The 26,081-nt window shown below is 38.1% G+C and overlaps 1 protein-coding gene across 2 annotated transcripts; it reads left to right on the plus strand.

The window, feature by feature from the left end:
• The first annotated feature begins 14,885 nt into the window (after window positions 1-14,885).
• On the plus strand, window positions 14,886-21,864 carry slc35b3 (solute carrier family 35 member B3). Of its 2 annotated transcripts, none has more exons than XM_061965459.1 (10): window positions 14,886-15,113; window positions 15,636-15,872; window positions 15,969-16,090; window positions 16,179-16,333; window positions 16,476-16,583; window positions 16,652-16,749; window positions 17,653-17,745; window positions 17,841-17,952; window positions 18,101-18,170; window positions 21,196-21,864. In XM_061965459.1, the coding sequence occupies exons 2-10, from the start codon at window positions 15,657-15,659 to the stop codon at window positions 21,344-21,346; spliced, it is 1,125 nt and encodes a 374-aa protein (XP_061821443.1). In that variant the 5' UTR covers window positions 14,886-15,113; window positions 15,636-15,656; the 3' UTR covers window positions 21,347-21,864. The 2 variants fall into 2 exon arrangements, with proteins under 2 accessions (XP_061821443.1, XP_061821444.1); XM_061965460.1 differs by having other exon boundaries at window positions 15,733-15,872.
• Window positions 21,865-26,081: the final 4,217 nt, after the last annotated feature.

A 26,081-nucleotide genomic window follows, 5' to 3' on the forward strand; every position in this document is an offset into this window, starting at 1 on the left:
TTTATCTCGACTCGTCTTGATTATTGTAATGCCCTGTATGTTGGCATTAGCCAGGCCTCCCTCGCCCGCCTGCAGCTCGTGCAGAACTCTGCTGCTCGTCTGCTAACACAGACCCGCAGACGTGAGCACATCACCCCTATTTTAGCGTCCCTTCACTGGCTCCCTGTGCGTTACCGAATCAATTTTAAACTCCTTTTATTTGTTTTTAAATGTCTAAACAACCTCGCGCCAACCTATCTCTCCGACCTCGTTCAGCCTTACTGCCCCACCCGATCCTTAAGATCAGCCGATCAGCTGCTGTTGACGGTCCCTGAAGCTTAGAGGTGACAGAGCTTTCGCCGTTGCTGCTCCCAAGCTCTGGAACGACCTACCCCTGAGTGTTAGACAAGCCTCCTCTCTTCCTGTTTTTAAATCTCTCTTAAAAACATACTTTTATTCCATGGCTTTTAACACTGAGTGATATCCATCCTGCAATGGCGCCCCATAATACACCTGCTGTGATCCTGTTTTTATGTTTTTATGTTTTTATTAATTCTATTTTAATTATTTATTTTTTATCGTGTTCTGTTTGTGTTGTGTTGTGTTTGCTCGGTACTCGTTTTATCTTTTAACCTGTTCATTGTACAGCACTTTGGCTACCTCTGTGGTAAATTTTAAATGTGCTTTATAAATAAAGTTGATTTGATTTGATTTGATTTGATTTAACCCCCAATTCCAACCCTTGATGCTGAGTGCCAAGCAGGGAGGTATTGGGTCCCATTTGTAGTCTTTGGTATGACTCGGCCGGGGTTTGAACTCACAACCTACCGATCTCAGTGATGGGTCAAATGCAGAGAATAATTTCGCCACACATAGTGTGTGTGTGACTATCATTGGTACTTTAACTTTAACTGTATCTTGTTTTCTTTATTTTTTTGTTCTTATTTATAAAAAAAAAAAAGTGTATATATATATATATATACATATATATATATATATATATATACATATATATGTATATATATATATATATATATATATATATATATATATATATATATATATATATACATATATGTATATATATAAAAAAAATTCAAAATTTATATATATGTGTGTATATATATATATATATATATATATATATATATATATATATATATGTATGTATGTATGTATCAGTGGGGCCTCACCTGCCATCATGGAAAGAAAAAAAATGTAAAAAGAAAAAAAATATATTAAATTGTTTTATGTATTCAGTAATTATACTATAAAGTTATTTTCCATTTAACTTCACCAGTTTTAGATTATTTTTATTCAAAATCGCTGAATTTTCACATTTGCCATTCAAATACTGAGAAGAGACGGTGCGGTGAACAGCAGCCAGTTGAGGCACGTCACTCAGTTGTGCCTCAACATGGATTGCGGACTCGGCTAACTGCTGGCCTGCTGTGCAGTGAGACCGTATTGCTATATGAACTATATTATACATTTCCATAGTTTAGTTAGCTGAGGTATATAATGTACAGTGTATTTTGTCAACAACTGTATGTGCGTAACGTATTTCTTGTGCTGAACAATCATAAAACTGCTGCGAAGACGCACTGTGTGAGGCTCGCGTAATCCTGCCTCCTGGTGCCGGTTAATGCACCCCCCGCCGCAGAACGCACCCCTCGACGGGAGCGCCACACCAACCAAAGCCCACACCCAAACCCTCCACGTGCAAGGCCGAATCCACCCCAAAAAAGTCACTTAACAAGAAGCCAAAAAGTGCAAAAACAACAGTACTCCCACCGGAGGAGCGTGAACGACTGCAGGGACACAACATTAGGTACACTTGCATATTTCATTCATTCACAACTGCTCCAACACGAACACCACTGTTCCCGCACTTATAAGTAAAGGTAAGACCATAATAACGTTTTTTTTTAATTAAATGTGATTTTTTGTGTGCTACAGTTTGTATGTGTAAAGTTAAAGTTAAGTTAAAGTACCAATGATTGTCACACACACACTAGGTGTGGTGAAATTTGTCCTCTGCATTTGACCCATCCCTTGATCATCCTCTGGGAGGTGAGGGGAGCAGTGGGCAGCAGCGGCGCCGCGCCCGGGAATAATTTTTGGTGATTTAACCCCCAATTCCAACCCTTGATGCTGAGTGCCAAGCAGGGAAGAATGCTGGTATGAGCTTTTAAACATAACCCGTTAACTGCTGCCAATCAAATGGTGAATAAGATACTCTTTAGGGTTCATATGTTTGTAAATCTGACTGTGATGAAGTCAGTGCCTCACCAGTCATGAAACTCACCGTATGTAACTGGTATGTATGTATGTATGTATATACATACATACATATATATATATATATATATATATATATATATATATATATATATATATATATATATATATATATATATATATATATATATATATAGATAGATAAAAATACTTTTTTTTTTTTTTTTTTAACATAAGAACAAAAAAATAAAGAAAACAAGATACAGTTAAAGTTAAAGTACCAATGATTGTCACACGCACACTATGTTAGGCGAAATTATTCTCTGCAGTTGACCCATCACTGAGATCGGTAGGTTGTGAGTTCAAACCCCGGCCGAGTCATACCAAAGACTATACAAATGGGACCCAATACCTCCCTGCTTGGCACTCAGCATCAAGGGTTGGAATTGGGGGTTAAATCACCAAAAATGATTCCCGGGCGCGGCCACCGCTGCTGCCCACTGCTCCCCTCACCTCCCAGAGGGTGATCAAAGAAACAGTATGGGTGAAATACAAATATAATTATAGATTTTATTTTAAATGCACATTTATTTAAACTATGTGTATATTTGTTTCTTGTCCTGACATATTTTTCATTTATTTATTTATTTCAGGCAATGACATAAAGAAGTACAAAGTTGACAACACATAATAAAATAAATTAATATAGTGCAAAAGATAATGTATAGCATGTAATGGATGATTGTCCAGGTTTGCCTGAAAAACTTATTTAATCCCACCCCCAGTTCTCCATTCAGTGATTATTCACATGAGTTTCACTGTTACTTTGTTCAAGGATTATAATACAAATGTTGTATCATAGTGGCATTACCACAGGTCACAATAATTATTACACTGTAACAATAATTTGTATCAACAATGTAGGAATAATGAATATACCAACAATGGTAATAGACAACAAAGCAATAATGGTAAGGAAACATTGAGCACATGTTAACACTTTGAGACAGACTACAGCAGCAGGTCAAATTAAAGACCCTCATCTCTATATTTGAACCAGACCCCATGTTTGAATAATCGTTTAAATCGATTAATAGTTTGGCATTGCTTGTGTTGTAAGTCCAGTTTGTTCCATAGTTTATAGTTATGGTATTAGTTCATTTCCGACATTCATACAGAAAATCATACACATACAGTCATACAGACATACATTAGCTCTAATTAATATGGCAGCCGCGATGACGTACTTGGCGGGCCTGAAGGTGGCATCTACGTGTTCATATCTATGGAAGACCTCCATATGGCTCAAATCCTAAAGGACTCATGATTTAAGTGAAAATACAGCATAGATGCTGGAATTTAGAGGGTTTTAAAGTGCTTTTAGTAAGCTCACTGCTGTTTTTGTGTCTCTACTTTTATTTATGAAAATGATAGTGTCTTTCTCGTAAACAGGCTCTTAGGACACATTGTTGGAACAATATTAAGAAATACTTTTTGCACAAAGGAGGACCTTAAAAATCACATGTATCACTATTTTCTCATGTCAATATCTTTTTATCCAGAGCAGAGGTGGTACGTGTAACACTAATGGTACGCGCGCTCCATGTAGTGGTTCACCGAAGAATCACTTGATTAAAGTACAGTGTTTTATTTTCCTATATTCAAACACAGCGTTACTGTTCAAACTGTGTGTAATGTTACAATGGCTAAAAATCTTTAAATATACTTCTGAAATAAACCCTCTGCTTTTAATGAATACTTAGGCCTACTACGCTACTGTATTTTAAAGTTGGTCATTATGGTGGTACTTGTTTTCTGAGGTGGAACTTTGTAAAAAAAAAAAACACTGATCTAAAGCATTCAAAGGCATATTGGATCCATCATTTCATTCCTTCCTTGCTGGGTTTTATTCCTCGCTAACTCGCTCACATTTTCGCTCCTTCTGCCTGCTTTATTTACTGCATGTCCGCGAATGTGCTGCAAAGCCATTACCAGCGCAAATGTTCCTTTTTGAATAATCAATAAATAATTATTTTATTATTTAATAGGATGCTACGGTGAGGGAGAGAAGCGTAAATGGGTTTTATTACATAAATCCATCACACTTGACAAATGGCTGAACTTGAAAAGTTGGACCGTGAAGATGTCAGGTGTATTACTGAACACTTCCTCCCTACGAGGTTGTAAATATGACTTTTTTTTGTCTTGTTGGGGAGAGGACTGTAAATTTCGAGAGATTAATTAACCTTTTCCATCTTTTTTTTTAATACATTGTGACCCACGCGAGCTTGGGGGTGAGCAACCTGGCCGGAGTGTAGACGGCTCATTCCGCAATGAGTTATTAACAGAATTTTTTGACTAGATGGAAAAATTGTAGCCGGGCCATTCAGTGTCATAAAGGCCCGATTGGCGAGGCGGCAGGGGGCCTCCCAGGGACAGGAGGCAATACCATTACAATCAAATCTGAGATGGAAGAGGGATTGAGCTGTCCATTCTGAATTTTTATATTGTTGGAGGGCCGAGAAGGAAATAATGCCTTCTTGGAGTGCATTAACCTCTGGCTGGGGAGGTAGGAAAGAAACAAGTCGTAAGGAGAAGGAGATGGGGAAAAAAGCTGAACAAAAATAAAAGGAGTGTACATGGTTGAAATAGATGTTGCAGCATGAGAACACATCTTGTGTTTTGCTTAGTGGTGTGCGGATCGGTACTAAATAATCGATACCGATTGTTTGGGTTGGGCTCTCTGGGTGACTACGCTCAAAGTTCGTACATCCACACGCACATTCACTGTAGAAACTTACATATACACATACAGTACATATGCAGGCATATATGCATGCATACACTCATGCATATAATCACGTTTCATCAAACATATATTAACGTTGTTCCTCTATGGCAGGGGTCGGCAACCCGCGGCTCCGGAGCCGCATGCGGCTCTTTGATCGCTCTGATGTGGCTCAGCTGCAGCTCAGCTGCATACTTGCTGACCCCCCCGATTTTCCCGGGAGACTTACGGATTTCAGTGCCTCTCGCAGAAAACTCCCGGGATTTACATTCTCCGATTTTCACCCTTATAATTATAATGAGGGCGGGCCATGATGGTACAGCATTTAGCGCCATCTACAATCTGTATAAACAGCGTGCCAGCCCAGCCTTTTGTTATATGCATCTTCTGCTTGCACACGTAAGTGACAGCAATGCATACTTGGTCAACAGCCACACAGGTTACACTGTGACGGTGGCCATATAAAACAACTTTAACACTCTTACTAATAATGCGCCACACTTTCAACCAAAACCAAACAAGAATGACAAAACACATTTCGGGAAAATATCTGCACCTTAACACAACATAAACACAACAGAACAAATACCCAGAATCCCATGCAGCCCTGACTCTTCCGGGCTACATTATACACCCCTGCTACCACCAAACCCCGCCCCCACCCCAACCCTGCTCCCTCACACATCAACACCATCCCCCCCGTGCGTCGGTTGAGGTGGGCAGGGTTTGGTAGCGGTGGTGTATAATGTAGCCCGGAAGAGTTAGTGCTGCATGGGATTCTGGGTATTTGTTCTGTTGTGTTTATGTTGTGTTACGGTGCAGATGTTCTCCCGAAATGTGTTTGTCATTCTTGTTTGGTGTGGGTTCACAGTGTGGCGCATTATTAGTAAGAGTGTTAAAGTTTTTTATACCGCCACCGTCAGTGTAACCTGTGTGGTTGTTGACCAAATATGCCTTGCTGTCACTTACGTGAGCAAGCAGAAGTCTCAAACAATGTGTGGCTGGGCCGGTACGCTGGTTGTAGTGGGTGCTAAATACTGAACCATCACGGCACGTTCGGAAGAGCAGTCGCCTTGCAATTCGTAGTCCGCCGGTAAAATCGGGAGGGCTGACAAGTATGACGCTGTCAAGCGCCATTCATATAAAACCTACGGGCCGCATTGACATTCAATTTTCATATTAAGGTGTGGGCCGCGTGTCTGAGACCCTTGGTTTATACATAGCACAAAGCAAAAAAAAAACTTTGTATGCAGTGTTAATTCATTTTAAATTTCAAAAGATTTTTGTGGCTCCCATTGTTTTCTTTAATTTGTGAAACTGGTCAAAATGGCTCTTTGACTGGTAAAGGTTGCCGACCCCTGCCCTATGGGAAACTGGGTAACACAAGGCACACTGACAAAGGTTAACCTATTGTTACTATAACAATCTACAAGGTTATTACAGTTTGTTTCTATTTCTTCCCCTCCATTTATCTGCTTTCTTTTATATTTCAAGTTATCATTACATATATGTATTGTTGCTTTGAAACAATTGTATTGTTGATAACAGAGGTAATTATTGTTATTATTCATTATCAATAGTGCTATTTCTATTGGTATTTTTATTGCTGTTGTTGTTGTCTACTTGTCTTATCCCCCTCTTGTCCCCACAATTTCCTCCTCTGTCTTCCTTTTTTTCTCTTTCTATCCCCTCCTGCTCCGGCCCAGCTGCACCAAATAATAATATAAATCCATTTAATAAAGTCAAATACAAGTAAGGCAACAAGAGAAATATACCAGACTTATCTTTTGTAAAGTAAATTTGTACAGCCGATATGGGCATCTACATCAACAATGTGATTTGCCTGAGTAGCTGAACAGGACAAAAAATAAATGAATACATAAAATAATCGAAACCGCCAATACTAGATCTTTATGCTCTAATATCGATTCTCGTATTTAAATATCGATACTTTTGACACTTAAGTTAAATGAGATAATGTATATCAATAACAAGGAACACAAAGTAAAGTAACTAAATCATGGAAATCGTGTTTAAATGAAACGCAATTGGTGGGAACTACTTGTTTTCCCACTTCGGTAATAAGTATGTAATACGCAAGTGCAGCAGTACATAAAATAATCGAAACCGCCAATACTAGATCTTTATGCTCTAATATCGATTCTCGTATTTAAATATCGATACTTTTGACACTTAAGTTAAATGAGATAATGTATATCAATAACAAGGAACACAAAGTAAAGTAACTAAATCATGGAAATCGTGTTTAAATGAAACGCAATTGGTGGGAACTACTTTTTTTCCCACTTCGGTAATAAGTATGTAATACGCAAGTGCAGCAGGGCACACTGCTGTGCTCAGTCATTCGGTCTGTCAGTTGCTTATTTAAGAAAGTTCCTGGCGATTAAAATGAGTTGCTCAGTATTATAAACAGCAAGTGTATGTATTCTTTTACTGTAGGCTATTTGGAGGAACTACACACAGAGTTAAATATACATTTACTAACGCATTGAGTGCTGAATAACGTCATTAATTGTTTCGTTGGAAGATGATTTCCCAAGAGCAACAACACTGGAAATACACTAATTTTAAATTTAAATGTTTTTCACATTAGGTATATTTTGCACAAACTATCGGATCGGTATTGCCAATACCAGCCTAAATTTTACTAAGTATCGGATCAAAAAGAAAATCAGTGGTATCGCACATCACATGTTTTGCTGTCTTTTGTTTGGAAATTGATGAGAGCTGTCAAAATAACGAGTTAACATATTTATTAATTCATGAAAATACTGTATGAAGAAGCTGCTGATGGTGTGTTTGACAGAGACGCAGCTAGAAGGAAATACTGTAAAAGTCCACTCTCCAAGGTAAATGGTCTACATTATTAATACATTACTTCATTTAACTGTTAGTTTATATTGTATTTTTAGTGTATGTTTTATGTGTGTTTTTAACTTGCCACTGTAGCACTTAGAGTTTTTTTTAAAAATGTAAAGTGCTTTATAAATAAAATTAATTTATATTATTACCCCGAAGGGAATAAGCGGTAGAAAATGGATGGATTATTAAACTACAACTGTGTTTTTTGTTAAGCTACAGTACTGCAGTTGTTAGTACTCCATTCTATTGCATGTTTTGTCTGCATTAGTTTTAATTTAAAATGTGTTATTCTTTTTAAAAGGAATGTTAAATTCTACAAGTGTGCTTGTTTTGTTTTTTTGTTTTTTTTACAAAATAGAGAAGGTTAAGACATTGTCATGCAGAGATATGAATATTGTACGATTAATCAAGTTGTACAACACATAATGTACAAAGTAGCAGAACATTTTTTTATAAATACAATTATCACAGGTTACGTTATTTAACAAGCTATATTTTGTGTTATGAATGTGCTAAACTGGTATCTAAACATAAGTGTAGCTCCATCCTATAATGCAGGAGTGTCAAACTTGTTTTTATAAAGAGCCACGTCGCAGTTATGGCTGCCTTCTGTGGGTCGCTTGTAAAAGTGAATAATATATTAATATAATATGTATACTCGCCTTATAATGTTATTACATAATTGCTGGATTTTTTTTCTTTACGTACAAATTGATGGATAACTTGCTTTGAAATAAGTAAAGCTGACAAGCAAATATTAAAGCTTTTTTTTGTATTTCTACGAAAACAAGTGTACACAATTGTTGTAGGGTTGTAGCGATACCAATATTTTGATACCGGTACCAAAATGTATTAAGATATTTTTCAATACTTTTCTAATTAAAAGGAACCACACAAATTGGCACTATTGGCTTGATTTCATCAAAAGGTCTTACGGTACATTAAACATTTCTTATTGCAATCGAAGAATAATTTCGGCCTTAAATGAAATACTGAACCTACGAGACAGTAAGTAAACAAACAAAGGCTCCTAATTTGGCTGCTGACGTATGCAGTAACATATTGTGTCATTTCTTATCCAATAAATTGTCAAAATTATGAGGGACAATCGGTAGAAAATGGATTATTATTCGACTTGTTCATTTACTGTTAATATCTGGTTATTTTCTGTTTTAACATGTTCCATCTATTCTTCTGTTAAAATGTAATAATCACTTATTTTTCTGTTGTTTGATACTTTACCTACTCAGTGGCCTTGTGGTTAGAGTGTCCGCCCTGAGATCGGTAGGTTGTGAGTTCAAACCCCGGCCGAGTCATACCAAAGACTATAAAAAATGGGACCCATTGCCTCCCTGCTTGGCACTCAGCATCAAGGGTTGGAATTGGGGGTTAAATCACCAAAAATGATTCCCGGGCGCGTCACCGCTGCTGCCCACTGCTCCCCTCACCTCCCAGGGGGTGAACAAGGGGATGGGTCAAATGCAGAGGACAAATTTCACCACACCTAGTGTGTGTGTGACAATCATTGGTACTTTAACTTAACTTTAACATTAGTTTTGGATGATACCACAAATGTGAGTATCGATCCGATACCAGTAGTTACAGGATCCTACATTGGTCTTATTCAAAATCCTTTTGTGTCCAGGGACATATTTCCTGACTTATTAAACATAATATACATTTTTTTAAATGGAAAAAAGATTTTGTGACGATAAAAAATATCGATGTAATGAATGAATGAATGAATGAATGTATTTATTTCGGCAGAGATACAGTATATAGCAACACTTCATCCATCCATCCATCCACTTTCTACCGCTTGGCCCCCGCAACACTTCATCACTCTTTGTAATTTGACAGACATGCAACGGCACCCACCGAAAAGGGATATGGGGGGAAAAAAGCAAGAATTCTTATCCATGTCCCGCCCATAATTTACAATCAACTTATATATGTTATACATGTTGGTTATATAGTCCAAGTTTCAACAGCAGATTTGATGGATACATGACAATTTCAGAACAAGAATAACATATGCTGGAAAACACTTTGTCAATAGCATTGAGCGACCATGAGATTAGCTCCATCTTGCCTGGGTATCTTTCGTCTTCTGAAGGCTTGTCTGGTGTGTTATGTCCCTCATTCCACAGTGAGTTATTTTGCACCTGTGTCCCACAGTTGAGATAGTCCAAACAACTAGTCATGTTTTTGATAGTTTCCCAACAACACATTTTTTACCGCAATGTTGAACATTCTTAGGCTAGAAGACAGTTTAATTTCTCCGCTCACATTGTCCCACAGTTTCACCAGCGCTATAGATAATGTTTGAGCCTTGAATGTGGAATTTACTATGTTATGCTTGAATTTCAGGACACCCCTGAGTTCATGTGGACCATCTCTGAGTGAAAACAGACTGTATATTTGAAAGGTTTGTGAGGCCATAAACATAACTTGAAGGCTACTGTATTGGATTATATAATGTAGTTTAAGAAAATTACTTATTATGAACAGATCATTGGTATGTGCTCTATATGGGGCATAATGTATAATTCTAATTGCCTTTTTCTGGAGCTTAAATAGCGGTTCAATAGTGTCCCTGTAGGTAAGGCTGGGCGATATATCGATATACTCTGTGCGATATAAAAAATGACTATATTGTGATATTCGAGTATACGTTCTCACGCAGTTGCTTTTAGCTGCTGGCATTACACTACAGGCTCTTCCTACACTTTCCTGTCTCTCATTCTCACAGGCAGCAAGTGCACATTCTTACATACGTCACATACGTATACGCCCTCGCGGAGCAGAGAGGTAGCAGCATGGGTAACGTTAGCTGTGGTGCGAGTGGTAATACGAAAGAAAGAAGGTGCAAATCTGGTAACAAATGAAGGAAGAATTAATTCCGAAGAAAAACAGCACGGGGTCCATCGTCTGGTGGTGGTTTGGCTTCAAGTGGGAATATGTCGAACAGACAACCGTAATTTGTCAAAAAGTAGCATTACTGCTAATATGTAGCATCATTTGAAAAGCCACCCGCGAGAGAATGAAGAGTGCTTACTCTGCATGTCAAGGTCTCCGTCCGGTGCCACACCAACAAAAAGCAGAGACAACCATTTCCACATCAACACCGTATGAAAAAAATAGTGAACAACAGAATGAGATAACGTCCGCAGTAACTTACCACATAGTGATTTGATTTCCTATTATGCAGCTCATTTTTATTCGACAGTTATTGAAATATCTTGTGTGACATCATGCACAAAAATGCACTCTGTTTGTTTTAAACTATTATAGTGCCGTTCTGTACAAAAAGTGCACTTTAATTTAGTGTTGTTTTGATATGTCATCTTAGTGACATCATGCACAAAAGTGCACTAATAGCTTGTTTTAAAATGTCTCTGACAATCTTGTACTTTCTGTTTTGAAATGACATGAATGTTTGTGCCACTGCTTAATAACTTTAATAAATAACGTCCCGCTAACTTCTATGTGTATGTTTTTTTTCCAGTCCCCTTCTCCCGGAGAGGATATAGTTTGTTTTTGAGAGATTTAGTGACAATTTATTTATTAAAAACCGCAAATTAATTTTTGACAATTCCCTGTGTTTACTAATTGAATTAAATCTTTTCCAGAACAGAGGATGTTTGTCTCATCCGCAAACACTAATTTTAGGACGTCAGATACTTTGACTATGTCATTGATATATAATGTGAAAAGTTCTGGTCCCAAGACTGACCCCTGAGGGACCTCACAAGTGATACATCTGTATGTTGATATGTTATTTCCCATCTGTACAAATTGTGTTCTGTTCGAGAGATAACTTTTTATCCATTTTAAAGAGGTCTCTCTAACTCCATATGTCTGCAGTTTGTTTGATTGATTGATTGATTGAGACTTTTATTAGTAAGTTGCACATTGAAGTACATATTCCGTACAATTGACCACTAAATGGTAACACCCGAATAAGTTTTTCAACTTGTTTAAGTCGGGGTCCACTTAAATTGATTCATGATACAGATATATACTATCATAAATACTATCATCATAATACAGTCATCACACAAGATAATCATCAGGGTGTATACATTGAATTATTTACATTATTTACAATTTGGGGTGTGAAGGGGGGTTAGGTTTGGTTGTTATCATCAGTCATCAACAATTGAGAACAGAGAAATGGATATTGAAACAGAGTAGGTCTGACTTGGTAGGCTATGTACAGCAAGTAGTGGACATAGAGAGAGAGAGAGAGATCAGAAGGCATAAGAAAAGTATCTACATTTGATTGTTTACATTTGATTACCGTATTTTCCGCACCATATGCCGCCCTGGGTTATAAGCCGCGCCTTCAATGAACGGCATATTTCAAAACTTTGTCCACCTATAAGCCGCCCCGTGTTATAAGCCGCATCTAACCGCGCTAAAGGGAATGTCAAAAAAACAGTCAGATAGGTCAGTCAAACTTTAATAATATATTAAAAACCAGCGTTCTAACAACTCTGTTCACTCCCAAAATGTACGGTAATGTGCAAATGTGCAATCACAAACATAGTAAAATTCAAAATAGTGCAGAGCAATAGCAACATAATGTTGCTCGAACGTTAATGTCACAACACACAAAATAAACATAACGCTCACTTTCTGAAGTTATTCTTCATTCATAAATCCCTCGAATTCTTCTCCTTCGGTGTCCGAATTAAAAAGTTGGGCGAATACGGGATCCAAAATGGCCGGCTCCGTCTCGTCGAAGTCATCGGAGTCAGTGTCGCTGTTGTTGTCCAGCAGTTCTGTGAATCCTGCCTTCCGGAAAGCTCGGACCACAGTTGTGACCGAAATATCCGCCCAGGCGTATGTCGTCCGGCGCTGTCTCCCTGTCTTAGTGAAGGTGTGTTCGCCTTCGGTCATCCATTGTTCCCACGCCGTTCGCAGTCGTGCTTTAAATGCCCTGTTGACACCAATATCGAGCGGTTGGAGTTCTTTGGTTAATCCACCCGGAATGACGGCGAGTGTTGTATTTGTGTGCTTCACTTGTTTTTTGACACCATCTGTGATGTAAGTTTAAATTCTGCGTTATACGCGTGTCGCTTAGTAGGAGCCATTTTGTGGTCTTTACAGATGTAAACACACAAAGGAAATGAAACGTAATACCCGCGCGCTTCTTCTTCTACGGGGGCGGGTGGTTGCTTACCGTAGAAGAAGAAGCGCTTCCTCTTCTACGGGGGCGGGTGCTTACCTTGGCAGTTGCTTACCATAGAAGAAGAAGCGCTTCCTCTTCTACGGGGAAAAAAGATGGCGGCTGTTTACCGTAGTTGCGAGACCGAAACTTTATGAAAATAAATATTTATATTAATCCATATATAAGGCGCACCGGGTTATAAGCCGCACTGTCAGCTTTTGTGAAAATTTGTGGTTTTTAGGTGCGGCTTATAGTGCGGAAAATACGGTATTAACAATCCGGGGAGGGTGTTAGTTTAGGGTTGAAGTTGGAGGATAGAGATGCCCTTTCTTTTATACCTGTTGGGAGCGCATTCCATATTGATGTGGCATGGAAAGAGAATAAGTTAAGACCTTTGTTAGATCGGAATCTGGGTTTAACGTGGTTAGTGGAGCTCCCCCTGGTGTTGTGGTTATGGCGGTCATTTACGTTAAGGAAGTAGTTTGACATGTACTTCGGTATCAGGGAGGTGTAGCGGATTTTATAGACTAGGCTCAGTGCAAGTTGTTTTACTCTGTCCTCCCTGAGCCAGCCCACTTTGGAGAAGTGGGTAGGAGTGAGGTGGGATCTGGGGTGGAGGTCTAGAAGTAATCTGACTAGCTTGTTCTGGGATGTTTGGAGTTTAGATTTGAGAGTTTTGGAGGTGCTAAGGTACCAAGAGGTGCAAGCGTAATCGAAAAAGGGTTGAATGAGAGTTCCGGCTAGAATCCTCATGGTGCTTTTGTTGACCAGAGAGGAGATTCTGTAGAGAAATCTTGTTCGTTGGTTTACCTTTTTGATTACCTTGGTTGCTATTTTATAATAAATGATAAATGGGTTATACTTATATAGCGCTTTTCTACCTTCAAGGTACTCAAAGCGCTTTGACAGTATTTCCACATTTACACACACTGATGGCGGGAGCTGCCATGCAAGGCGCTAACCAGCAGCCATCAGGAGCAAGGGTGAAGTGTCTTGCCCAAGGACACAACGGACATGACTAGGATGGTAGAAGGTGGGGATTGAACCCCAGTAACCAGCAACCCTCCGATTGCTGGCACGGCCACTCTACCAACTTCGCCATTTTATCACAGGAAAGATTAGTCTCTCGAATGGAACCTAGGTAGGTGACGTCATCCTTCCTGGTGATAACAATGTCACCCACTTTTATAGTGAAGTCATTGACTTTCTTAAGGTTGATGAGGGACCCAAACAGGATGGAATCCGTTTTACCCAAGTGTATGGATAGTCAATTAGAATACTGTGGTTTAATGTGTCAAAGGCTTTTTTAGGTCAATAAAAATGCCAATAGCATAGAGTTTGTTGTCTAGTGCATCTTTGATAAATTAAACGGTGTCAGTTAAAGCCATTCATGTGGAATGTTTTTTTCCTAAAACCGTATTGGCTATCACACAACAGTCTATGTTTATCAATTAATTTTTGTAATCTGGTCTGGAAAAGCCTCTCTAAGATTTTAGAGCGTCGGGGTAGTAATAAAATCGGACGGTAATTTGAAAACAAATGTTTATCACAGCTTTTGTACACAGGAAGCACTTTCGCCTTCTTCATTTTAACAGGAAAAACACAATTTGAAAATGATAATTACAGACATGTCAGTGCTATTAATAGAATAACAACATCATCACTGCTTGATTTATTAACCAAGTAGTTCCGTGAGCATGTTATTAATGTTAAACAAAAAAAATACAATTACCTACTGCTTCTGCCCGCAGATTCGTGAGCTCCACTCGACCAATAGGAACACAGCCTCCGAGCTCAGCCCAAACCGGAAGTTGTCGGCTGCCTCTGCCGGTGCATGCATCTAGCAGCTAATGTCCTGCTAGCGATAACGCTGATCAGAGCTTCTTCTTCTTCTTTTTTTTACAAAGTTGTCATTGTCGAATAGCCTATAAATGCCTTTTAAGCAGTGAATAAGACGCTGGTATGTTTAAAGAGATGTTTTTCACCGGAATAGCACCAGAAGAGGAGTATAAACCTGCGTAATTCCACCCGGAAGTGTTGTATAAGGTAACAATATTGCTGCTGCTTGCTTAGTTAAAGCCTTAAAAGAACACTTTGTTCCCCTTTACCATCCCTTTAGCATACACATAATGCAAATGATTTATTTTATTAGATTTTACTGGGTGATTTAATGAAAAGTGGGCATTAGCGTTTTAATAGCCGAGATCCGGAAGCAGGATGTATCTTCAAAAGCCTAAAATAATTATTACCCTGGCTTAATTATGTTTGAACTAAGTATCTAACATAGCAATGGCATGCCTTTAAAGTTCCTCTTATGTTGTACAGTACTTCCTTTCGAACCCAGTCAAATAGTAAACTGTAATCATGTTGTGTATTTAAATATGCTGGAACTAATAATCTAAGGTAGCAATGGCATGCCTTTACACTTCTTATGTTGTACAGTACTTCCTTTCAAACTCAGTCAAATAGGAAACCGTTATCATTTGAGTCAAATGTGTGCATGGTTAAAATGGTGTAGTAAGAACACTTTGAAAAGTAATGACTTGCATTGTCTTTGTATCCATATAGCCAAAAGCACACTCAATTACAATGAGTGCCAAATACGGCCTAGTGGGGTACAACAATACACGGAAGCCCATTTCCATATCCATGCCATCATCCACAGAGGTGATGTCCCCTCATATAAAGTCTTTAGAGGAACTGAAGGTTCTGGGAATCAACCTCAGCAGCTTCAGCACGCCCAAGCAGTTCTTCATCTGTGTGGCTGGGGTGTTTGTCTTCTACCTCGTGTATGGATATCTTCAGGTATGACATGAAATGGAAAACAAAAGTCATACTAAATTCATTTTTTAATTCAAGTGTCCTAAAGACCACTTTTTTTTACTCAACATCATCCTTTAGGAGCTGATATTTGCTGTAGAGGGTTTCAAGCCCTTTGGTTGGTACCTCACTCTGATCCAGTTCGGTTTTTACTCCATGTTTGGACTCGTGGAGCTTCAGCTCACGTCGGATAAACGCAGAAGGTGCAGCGCATTGAACCCGCATCGCAGGCGTACAATTCTTTGCTCAAACAGCTGCGGATAAGACGCTTGTTTATGTTGTATTCTCCAGGATACCAGGAAAGACATATATGATCATCGCGTTTCTAACAGTGGGCACCATGGGCCTGTCCAACACCTCTCTGGGCTACTTGAACTACCCGACACAGGTCATCTTTAAGTGCTGTAAACTCATTCCTGTCATGATTGGAGGAGTATTTATTCAAGGTAAGTCAAGACGTTTTTAATAAAACATTAAAGCTATGGTTGAGACCTGTTTTTTTAATTACCAAATCACAATGTTTTCATACATGGTTACAAGTATGTTGGAGTCGTCCCTTACACTTTTTGCTTGCTGTGTGGTGATCAGGTAAACGTTATAATGTTGCTGACGTGTCTGCTGCTGCATGCATGAGTCTTGGACTCATCTGGTTCACGCTCGCCGACAGCAAAGTAGCCCCCAACTTTAACGTAACAGGTAATATTTTTTTTAATATGGAGGCTCAATCTCGTATATCTAACATCCTTGTTGATGTCTGTCTTCAGGTGTTGTCCTCATATCCATGGCACTGTGTGCAGATGCTGCTATTGGAAACGTGCAGGAGAAAGCCATGAAACTTCATAATGGCTCCAATTCTGAAATGGTATTTAATAGTGATGGGTAAATGACGCCTCAGTGAGTGTATGGCACACTTGCTACCTGTATTGACACTGCACTGATACTGTGTCTGCGTTTCGTAATGGCCATCCTCCGTCAGATGGATCATACAAGTCATTCATTACGTTTGACCTGCAAATAAGTATGTAATTTGTTTTTATTGTTTAGTTTTTAAACAAATAGCTTTGCAGAAATTAATATGCACACAGCTCTGCCCAAAAAGCCAGATAGTAAACAGGAAGACATTGTTTAACTTATTTTGCGCAATCAGATTAAAATGACCCCACACTTTGGAACTTTTCCTTTTTTATAGTTCAACTTAGATCGATGATAGCGACTAAAACCTATGTCTAATGTGACATGCCACTTTGTCTGACTTCTTCTCAAATTACACAGCAGCTATAATGGTGATACGTTTTTTTCCTTAAAGTGACGCACACATCGAGGCATCAAGATACACAGTATCACTCCTTTTGTTTCATTAGGCATAAATGCTTCTGTATCATTTGACCCATTACCAGTATTTAAAAGTAATTCATAATAATGTTTATAAATAATCTCAAGATTTATAAAGCATAAGATGTTTGCTGAGCTACATACATTACAAAATATACATTACTTTTTACTTTTTTCGTATATGCATATTTGTAATTTAATTTGGAAAGATCAGGACTTTAATGAAAACGTGAATTATTTGTGTGTATGTTGCAAAACATAGTGTACCTGCTGCACTGAAAATATTATGTTTTGCTGTGATACAAAAATTGTTTTACAGTACTGTTCTTAGAATGTATGTAGAATGACTTGCTGTACATGGTTAAAGTCTGTGAAAGTGCTATTTGTTGAGTGTTTTGTCTGGTATGAGAAGTGGTACCTGTTGTGTGTACAGGTGCTGTACTCATACTCTATCGGCTTTGTCTACATATTGATGGGGCTTCTGTGTGTGGGCGGGCTGGGACCAGCAGCGGCTTTCTGCTCTGAGGTAAACTGGCACTGTTCTGAGTTTCCATGGATTGGTTTTTCTGCATGAATCTGTTGTATTTCTGTGTCATTGTATCGTTTCCCCTTCCCTTTTAGCACCCTGTGAAGACATACGGTTATGCGTTCTTCTTCTCTCTTACGGGCTATTTCGGCATATCCTTTGTGCTGGCCTTGATTAAGCTGTTTGGTGCGCTGGTTGCAGTCACGGGTTAGTTTGACAACATTTCTCAAATATGTGTAATGACTTCTTGAAATAACAGAGCATTCCGCAACTATAAAGCCTGGCTACAAGATCAGCTTTTATAGTTTGCTGAAAGCTTGAACAGAAGAATCAAACCTGTTTTATGTATTTGCAGTGACCACAGGGAGGAAGGCTATGACGGTCATTCTCTCCTTCATGTTCTTCACCAAGCCCTTCACTTTTCAGTAAGTACTGAAATTTTTCGGACACATTTTTGTTCCAGTCCTCTTCTCTTTTTTTATATCCTCAGTCCATTGATTGTACCTTGAGCCTCAGTCTCCTAGTCTTGTGCAGACAATATAGTATAATATAGCATTTAAGTTATCTATTTAGAAAAAAATATATATTTTACTACACCCTTATCCTTTAGATACAAAATGTTTCTACATTTAATGCAAAACCTGTTTAAAAACATTATACCTTTAAAAAGATAATACTGTCAGAGAGGTATTATTACATAACAATATGGGCTACAAAGATCCAAATAAGTGCTGGATATTGTGCGCAAAGTAAAAAATTGTGAGTACTATTAGTGGGCGGGATGCGGGTGGGTGATTTACTAAGACTGTGGCGTGATAGATATCAAGTGGTGCAGAAACGCCTTATTTAAATGAGGTTTTTGCGTTTACTGAATCGGCTGTCACCATGGAGACTCTCCACATTCATGGAAATAGGGCTGGGCGATATGGACGAAAAAGTACAGTATATCTCGATATATTTTTTCGGTGAAAGTATACATACAAAGATATTCATTTTTGAGCGATGTTCAGTGAAATTGAAGTGAAAGACAACTGTACTGTAAACAGTCAGTGGCACTTTTATTAACCCAGTTAGTCAAGATGGGTATTAACAGCAGAGAAAAGAAACTGTTTAAGTAGTACGGAATTGCATAACATAAATAAAATAGAAAAATATTATTTATACGTAAAATAAATAACAAAGCTGTGCAAATAATACAAAATGTGTCAAACTCAGATAAAAAAATACATTTGCAGGCAGGCACTTTGTGATTTCCCTTCCTGGTTCGATGATCCGCCCTATCTTGCCTCTGATTGGCCTGTCCCTAACCAATCGTGACTCATCATAGTAAACAACCGACCAATCATGGATGTTCTTATACGTGTCGGAAGGAGGAAGGGGAGGGGTTTAGTAGCCCATGACAGGGAGTGGGAAGCGGGGGAGAACAAGGAACACAACAAATAAGCGGCGTTTGGTAATTTTAATGTGAAATAAATTATATCGATATTACGATATTTTCTTAATTCATATCTTGTTTAAAAATATATCGATATATCTTACAAACTCGATATATCGCCCAGGCCTACATGGAACCATATGCTTGATCGGTCCAACCTGTGTTGTTCCGTTAAATCGAGGAACATGCAGCAGACAAATATAATATGAACCACCTTTTCTGGGTGATATCAAAGTGCGAACTGGACAACACAACATATTTTTAGCACACCAAAAGCACACTCTGGGAGGCGCCAGTGTTTTGATGGTGCATCTGGAATGATCCAAACACAAGAAAATATCGCAAAACATTGTTTCGTATATGGAAAAACGCAAGCAAACACCAGAACGAATCAATTGAATTTGTTTTAATCAGCCTCTTGAAGCGGTCTTATTATGCTCCAACTTTTCTTACCTATTGGTGCCTGCTGTTTTTGTGTATCTGGGATCCCCATAAACACAAACATGTTAAATCAAACCATGTAGGCATGGCAGAGATGTTTGTAAAACAATCTTGCATTCTTCCAAAAGTTCCAAATGAACAGTTTGGAATTTGAGACGATTGTGACGTATTTGGCTTTAGCTACGTCAACGGATATCTCCATACATGTTAGAGGTTTACTCAAAGAGCTTTGCTTGACCTGGAGAGTTCTTGAACACGTAAATAGGACCGCCCACAAAACGACGCATTCTGAAGAGACGTTAGAAAGCAACTTGAAGATGGTCTGTGAAACAAAATCTATGCAAAAATGTTGACCAAAGAACCAGCATTTCATGTTATGTAGACCACAAGGGTTTTAAATGTGAAAAATAATCATGATATCAAATCTTTAGGTCACCCAGCGACTATAAAATTATATTGCTGAATAGACTATATGTCTGTTTTTATTTCTGACGGTCCAAATATGTTGACACGCACTCGAATGGCAGATTTTCTCTCTCTCATTTTATTTTGCATTGTAATTGGCTTATTTTTAACATCTATTTGTGCATAACTGTGCCACTTTTCACATACTCTCTAAACTTGTAAATATAGACGCAAATAAGTGGCAGCAGAACAGTTTCAGTCTTCATAAATTACATTCGGAGGGCTAAAGGATTTTTTTTTCCATCCCTTCCACACTGTATTGTGGGTGTTCTGATAATCAGCATATATTTTGCATATACATGAAGACAAACATGCTAAATGGATTGGGCTCTCTGTTTTGCTTATTTAAGAGACAAAATTCTCTGCGCACAAACTAAGATCATCTTTGCGTGCGCTATCAAGTTTGCACATGTTTTAATATACGCAAACCTTTAGTAGATCAGGCCCTTAATGCTTTGCGCAGTAAGTTCTAGTAGTAATAGTAAATAAAAGAGAGCTTACTTTTGTCTCTGAGGTTGTCTTCCACCCTTAAAGAGGTGTTCAAAGGGACTGAGAGATTTAGAGGCAGGAGTCTCAATAATAAGACCACTATGCGGTTTAGTTATCATTGTCTTTTTAAATAGAGAAGATCTTTTCACATGTTCCAAGATACCATCTTTATCCCTGATGATGATCGAATTGCCCTTTCTGAACGTCTAATTTCACTTTCACTGTCAATTTCTTGAATGCATTATCAGGGCAAAGAGTTAGCAAAAAAAGAAAAGTGACAAAGACGTTGCAAAATAAAGACCACAGTAAATACAACAAAATATTTTTAGAATTACACAATGTTTATATTTTTGTAGGTTGTTTGCAAGTAATGTATTTTTATGCATATTTGTTTTTTTATTTTAACAAAAAGAAATAAATCACTATTAAAAAAACATTTAAATATTGTCTGAGAAAAAGGAGATTTTCGAGTCACCTAACAATAATGACAGTCAAAACATGTCAAGTAAAAATTCCATCTGTTGTACCGAAAATTCTGTCTGACTAGAAGAAAATTGAAAAGCACTTTACAATAATAAAATAATTTGTCACCCACCCCACACCCAAACTCCCTCACTCAGGTACATCTGGGGCGGCCTTCTGGTGGTCTTTGGCATCTTCTTGAATGTTTACAGTAAAAACCGAGACAAAATGCGGTTTCCCTCTATCACGGACCTCAGGAGTTTGCTGCTGACTGGGAAGAAAGTCCGACTTTCCTCACAAAACGTGTGAGATGCACCAATCACACGAACTACAATGACTGTATCTTGTCTCGACCAGAAGACCTCTGGTAAAGCTTGAAAGCTGCATCATAAACAGAGGGTTCTGTTGCTAAAAAAAACAGGGGTATGAGTGGCAAATAGGCAAGTTTTTGAACGTACCGCAAAACATTTCCAACTTGGACAACAACACTGAAGACTCTCGAAATGTAAGTGAGCGTCTTAGCTGACCAAATTGTGCACTATTGCACTGGAAATGTGAGGAAGCTGAAAGGAAAGAAGTGATTGCTCACAACCTCAACAAAAGTACGTTCTATAAGGATTCGTTGAAAGACTGACGAGCCACCGCTTGTGCCGGAGAGACTAGAAGCTTAAGTGTTCTTTATTATGAAGAATCAGCACTTGATGGTCTCACTCAATGGGATACTTTGGAGAACTCAACTGCCACAATCTGCCTAACATGTGTTTAAATGAAGGTAAACACATTTTTCTAAAATAAAATTACCCAAACCTGTTTAATTGATACAAAAATGTGTATTATTTATGTGTGGATGTTAGGGGTATACCGGTACTAATAAAGTACTATGGGACTAATAAATTAAACACGGTACAATACTGCTTCTGAAAAATATTGGTACTATTTTTCATACATCCGTGACGTTGCTGGTAAAAAGAGCAGATACGCATGTTTAGTCAACGCACACGTATGTAGTACTTAGAAGCAAAGACACGTTAAGACGCATTTTGGCTTAAAAACCAATGATAAAAGTGAAGCTATGAACACTGAAGCCCCGCTCTGCAAGAGGTGCTTCAAAAAACTGGTAGCTCGCGACTAACGTCCATCCGCAGTTGGCAGTGTTTTAGCTACTTCTAACTCACTAATCCTCGCCTCCATGGCGACAAATAAACTATGTTTCTTACAAGTATCATCCCTACAGGAGGAGTAATAGCTAATCATGCTTCACTACACGCCGTAGGGTTACAATAGCTAACCGCTAAAAGAAAGCTAGCGTTCCTTAATGTAAACAGATGCCATGAGAGGATCTACACAGACATCGATTGGAACGATACCAAGTACAGAAGCCGTATATTGTCTATACTACAATGATTAGATTGACTTTTTTTTACTATTACAAAATATTTAGTCATTTTCTATTATTCATGACCCTGGAACCAGGAGAATTTAAATTATGGCCAATGTATGACCACTTGGTATTGGATTGATACCAAAATTGGTAGTATCACCCAAAACTTATACAAAGTATCAAACAACAGAAGAATAAATACTTAAAGGGGAACATTATCACAATTTCAGAAAGGTTAAAACCATTAAAAATCAGTTCCCAGTGGCTTATTATATTTTTCGAAGTTTTTTTCAAAATGTTATCCATCACGCAATATCCCTAAAAAAAAGCTTCAAAGTGCCTGATTTTAACCATCGTTATAAACACCCTTCCATTTGCCTGTGACGTCACATAGTGAATACAAACAAACATGGCGGAAAGAACAGCAAGATATAGCGACATTAGCTCAGATTCAGACTCGGATTTCAGCGGCTTAAGAGATTCAACAGATTACGAATGTATTGAAACGGATGGTTGAAGTGTGGAGGCAGGTAGCGAAAACAAAATTGAAGAAGAAACTGAAGCTATTGAGCCATATCGGTTTGAACCGTATGCAAGCGAAACCGACGAAAACGACACGACAGCCAGCGATACGGGAGAAAGCGAGGACGAATTCGGCGATCGCCTTCTAACCAACGATTGGTATGTGTTTGTTTGGCATTAAAGGAAACTATGAACTAGGTTTACAGCATATGAAATACATTTGGCAACAACATGCACTTTGAGAGTGCAGACAGCCCAATTTTCATCAATTAATATATTCTGTAGACATACCCTCATCCGCTCTCTTTTCCTGAAAGCTGATCTGTCCAGTTTTGGAGTTGATGTCAGCAGGCCAGGGAAGCTAGGGTCGATATTCTTCTCTTGATCATCTTCGGTGGCATAAGGGACGGTGTGAGCCAAGACATCCAGGGGGTTTAGCTCGCTCGTCTGCGGGAACAAACTGCCGCCATTGCTTGCCGTGCTACCGAGGTCCTTTGTCCCTGAATTGCTCACACACTCCGGCAGATTCAATGGGGGTCTGGCGGCAGATTTCTTTGACTTTATCGTTGGAAATGCATCTGCTTTGAGTGTCGTAGGATATCCACACATTCTTGCCATCTCTGTCGTAGCATAGCTTTCGTCGGTAAAGTGTGCGGAACAAACGTGTAATTTCTTGCCACTTTCGCATCTTTGGGCCACTGGTGCAACTTGAATTCGTCCCTGTTCGTGTTGTTACACCCTCCGACAACACACCGACGAGGCATGATGTCTCCAAGGTACGGAAAACAGTCAAAAAAACGGAAAATAACAGAACTGATTTGACTCGGTGTTTGAGAAAATGGCGGATTGCTTCCCGATGTGACGTCACGTTGAGACGTCATCGCTCCGAGAGCGAATATTAGAAAGGCGTTTCATTCGCCAAAATTCGCCCATTTAGAGTTCGGAAATCAGTTAAAAAAATATATGGTCTTTTTTCTGCAACATCAAGGTATATATTGACGCTTACATAGGTCTGGTGATAATGTTCCCCTTTAATACATTTTAACTAATAAGATTAATCACATTTTAAACTTGTTACCGTACTTAAAAAATTGCTGAAGAAAGTACCCCGATATTTGAGTACAAATGCAATTTGGTAGTCAGAATGTCATACAGGAACATTTTTTAAATAGTTTACTGAACTGCAAGTCATTGATTTGCTCAAAACTTGGTGAAAATAAGTATGATAAAAAATTTAAGTGCATGCAGCTAGCATTCATGCTAGCACGTAGCTATCGGCGTGAGCAGAGCACCAGTTGACTGACTGGCTGCACCCGTCGAATGATGCTTGTCTCCAAGAAACAAAAAAAGTCTCCAATATCACCAGATGTGTTGCAAGTAGCTATTTACAAAAGAAGGGGAGGATTAGCAACACTGATCCTCGAGTACATGTTTTGCTTTATGATGGTATTTTGAACTTGATGTGTGCCGATGATAAAAACGTTTGTCGCTGCAATACCAATAAGTTACCTTAGTTTTATCCAAAGTTCGGTTTTGAAGCGAAGTGGGACCCTGTAACAAATGTGCGCGTCCTCCGGGTTAAGCCTTAACCCGGAAGTGATTAACCTTTATTCATATTTGATAACGCGATCATTTATTTTTATTAATCACATGCATTAACGTTGACAGCCCTAATTGTAACAAAAGTGTAGTTAGACATTTTAAATACATTTTCTCCAGCTTGATCCTCATAATTCTGACAAAATAATTCAATCAGAAAAGACACAATATGTTACTGCATACGTCAGCAGCCAAATTAGGAGCTTTTGTTTGCTTGCTTACTACCGTATTTTTCGGAGTATAAGTTGCACCGGAGTATAAGTCGCACCTGCCGAAAATGCATTATAAAAAAGGAAAAAAACATATATAAGTCGCACTGGAGCCCGGCCAAACTATGAAAAAAAACTGCGACTTATAGTCCGAAAAATACGGTACTAAAAGAGAAGTTGGCTAGTATGTTTACTATCTTATTTAATGCCAAAATTGTTCTTTGATTGCAATAAGAAACATATATTTAATGTATCATAACATTTTATGTTAAAATTAAGGCAATGAAAAATTTTGTGGTCTTCTTTATTTTGAAAAGTATCGAAATACATTTTGGTACCGGTACCAATACCAAAATATTCGTATCGGGACAACCTTAGCGGGCATGTTTAAACACTAATTTGGTCAAATCTGAGCATCCATCCATCCATTTTCTACCGCTTATTCCCTTAACATAATATAATTAACTATAATTTGTTATTGTTATCAAGCTTATTTCTAACAAGCTACGTTAATAAGAAGAAACAAATGTATTTAATCCTATAATAATAACAATTACCGGCATTTGATCCTATCCCTTTTCCATGTCTTAACAGTTACTGACATTTTTAACATATACCAAGTTACCATTTTCTTATAAGTGAGAAAATAAGTAAATGTGTAAAAGTAGAATGAAAAAAAGTTTGTAAATACTGTGCTTTATTCAGTTTAGAGGAGGATAGAAACAAATAGTAGTGATGTTCCAATTAGGGATTTTTAATGCCGATTCTGATGCTGATTATCCATGAGTGAGATTGGCTTATACCAATCACATGTATTAACTGTAAAATGTTCAATGTATTTATGGTGAGTGCTATTGACAGTTTAATAATATCAACACAATATTTAAACAAGTTCATTTTACTCTTATTGCATACAATTGTTTGAGCAAAACAAAGTCAATAGTACAAAATAACTAAACAAAAGTAACAACTATCTATGTACTACTCATTTAAATCATTTGGTTTTTGCCCTCAAATTTCTCTCGTGTCTTACTTCATTAACATTGTTTTTTGGTCTCTACCGGCAAACATTTAAAGTGCATTAATTTGCCTGAAATTTAAAAAAAAATCCTCATTTGACTTATCAACATTTTTTGACGAACATGAACCATTTGATACTGAAAAATAACATTAAATAAACTCATTAATAATAATATTAAATGTAAATTGATCAGCGACATTAACTCAGGAGGACAATATATAAAACACTTTAACCTGAATGAATAAAACAATTTGTGCTGATTTATTTGATCAAAATGAGACAGTCAGGATTAATGGCTACAATGAGCACATT

The sequence above is a fragment of the Nerophis lumbriciformis genome, linkage group LG07 (genome assembly GCF_033978685.3).
Source record: "Nerophis lumbriciformis linkage group LG07, RoL_Nlum_v2.1, whole genome shotgun sequence".
NCBI lineage: Eukaryota > Metazoa > Chordata > Actinopteri > Syngnathiformes > Syngnathidae > Nerophis > Nerophis lumbriciformis.